Source organism: Acyrthosiphon pisum, unplaced genomic scaffold (genome assembly GCF_005508785.2).
Source record: "Acyrthosiphon pisum isolate AL4f unplaced genomic scaffold, pea_aphid_22Mar2018_4r6ur Scaffold_21839;HRSCAF=25022, whole genome shotgun sequence".
NCBI classification, from domain to species: Eukaryota; Metazoa; Arthropoda; class Insecta; order Hemiptera; family Aphididae; genus Acyrthosiphon; species Acyrthosiphon pisum.
This window is the reverse complement of record NW_021771347.1, coordinates 5,799-7,194: the sequence shown is the minus strand read 5'-3', so window position 1 is coordinate 7,194 and position 1,396 is coordinate 5,799. Positions and strand designations below refer to the sequence as shown.

Below are 1,396 nucleotides of genomic sequence, written 5' to 3'. Positions count from 1 at the left end.
GCATTCATCGCCCGGGAAGATCCTATCGCCGACCATTCGTACGCCGCGCAATCGATCGAACACCCCACAAAAAAACGAGTCCGTTTTTTTTCCGCCGAGGGGGAGTAATGTGGTGATTCCGACGTGTTATCACCACTTACACTAACGCGCCTTTTTATTATCATTTTTATATTATATTCGTCATGTGTTTTATATTGTATTCGTTTTATTTATTATCTCTGTGAATTATATTTTATAATGTTGTACCGTCTTTGGACTACTCGCCGCTCGACTTTGTCTCCCGCCTCGCGCGGCGACTTCGCCGTTACGCGCTCGAAGCCGCCGACGCGCGCCACTCTCGACACTCGCTTTTTCGCTCTCGACTCGAGCAGCCCAACGTCCGACGACTTGTCCCTATTTTGCGCGCAACAGTATTTCGCACTTAATTTGTTTTACTTAGTCGAAAATATATACGAACGTAATTTACCTCAAAAGTTGTTATTTTATTTAATCCTAGTTGTATCTAGGTAAACCTTCTGGTTTTGGTAACAAGTAGTATAGACGGCGCCCCGAACCACATTTCGGGCCACGACAGTGTGGCAACGCCGTCAATACCACACTAGCATAGATATTAAAGAATGGATAGGCCATGTATGCTTATCGTTGAGGAACGAACATGAAAATATTTTGAGGTTATAGAGGTCTTAACACAAATAGATAACAGTATTAGGAGATGATAATATTATATATTTGTCAAGGTGGATATATAGAGGTGTAAACACTTCCCATCTTTTACATTATGATAGTGGGCCGAAAAAAGTACACCACTTGTAACTGCCACCAGGAGCGCTGACTACCGGATGAAGGCTCAAACACATTCAATTTTGTATGGCACATTATGCAATTTAGCATTTTATTCTAATTAATCTAATTACTAATTAGTATATTTAGTAATTACGAGGACTGTGGACTTATGATCTAATAATTAATATTTTAAATTTTAAATAGTGTAACTTAATTTAATATGTACAATGTGTGTATATGGTACTTTTAATTCATATATTTTAATATCCAGATTGGAAAACATGTACCAGTAGTTAAGTAGTATTTTACTATTTTATATTTATATTAATTTTAATTGAAATAAGATGGTAAATTAAGGAAAATACATGGTATAGCGTTAGCATTTAAACTAACTCTCTTGAGCTGATGTTTTATTTCATTTCCTGCTGCATCCTCAAATATCTTATATGAAATAATATCTTCAGGAGCAAAATGGAGTTCACATACTCCATCTTTTTTGGTTAATAATCTATCTGCTCGTGGAATTTTTAAATTCCATGTATCAATCATGTTCTAAAAAGTAATGAATTATTTACCCTAATATGAACTTTTCATTGATATACATATACATAAT

General features: G+C 35.7%; 1 protein-coding gene across 1 annotated transcript in view; it reads right to left on the bottom strand.

Moving 5' to 3' along the window:
- LOC107883087 overlaps window positions 1–1,396 on the bottom strand; it is a gene marked incomplete at its 5' end in the record, with an annotated part of 9,538 nt that overhangs the window by 4,038 nt on the left and 4,104 nt on the right. The window contains one exon of the mRNA XM_029492588.1: window positions 1,149–1,335. Coding sequence (XP_029348448.1) covers window positions 1,149–1,335 — 187 coding nt within the window. The remainder of the gene's footprint in view (window positions 1–1,148; window positions 1,336–1,396) is intronic.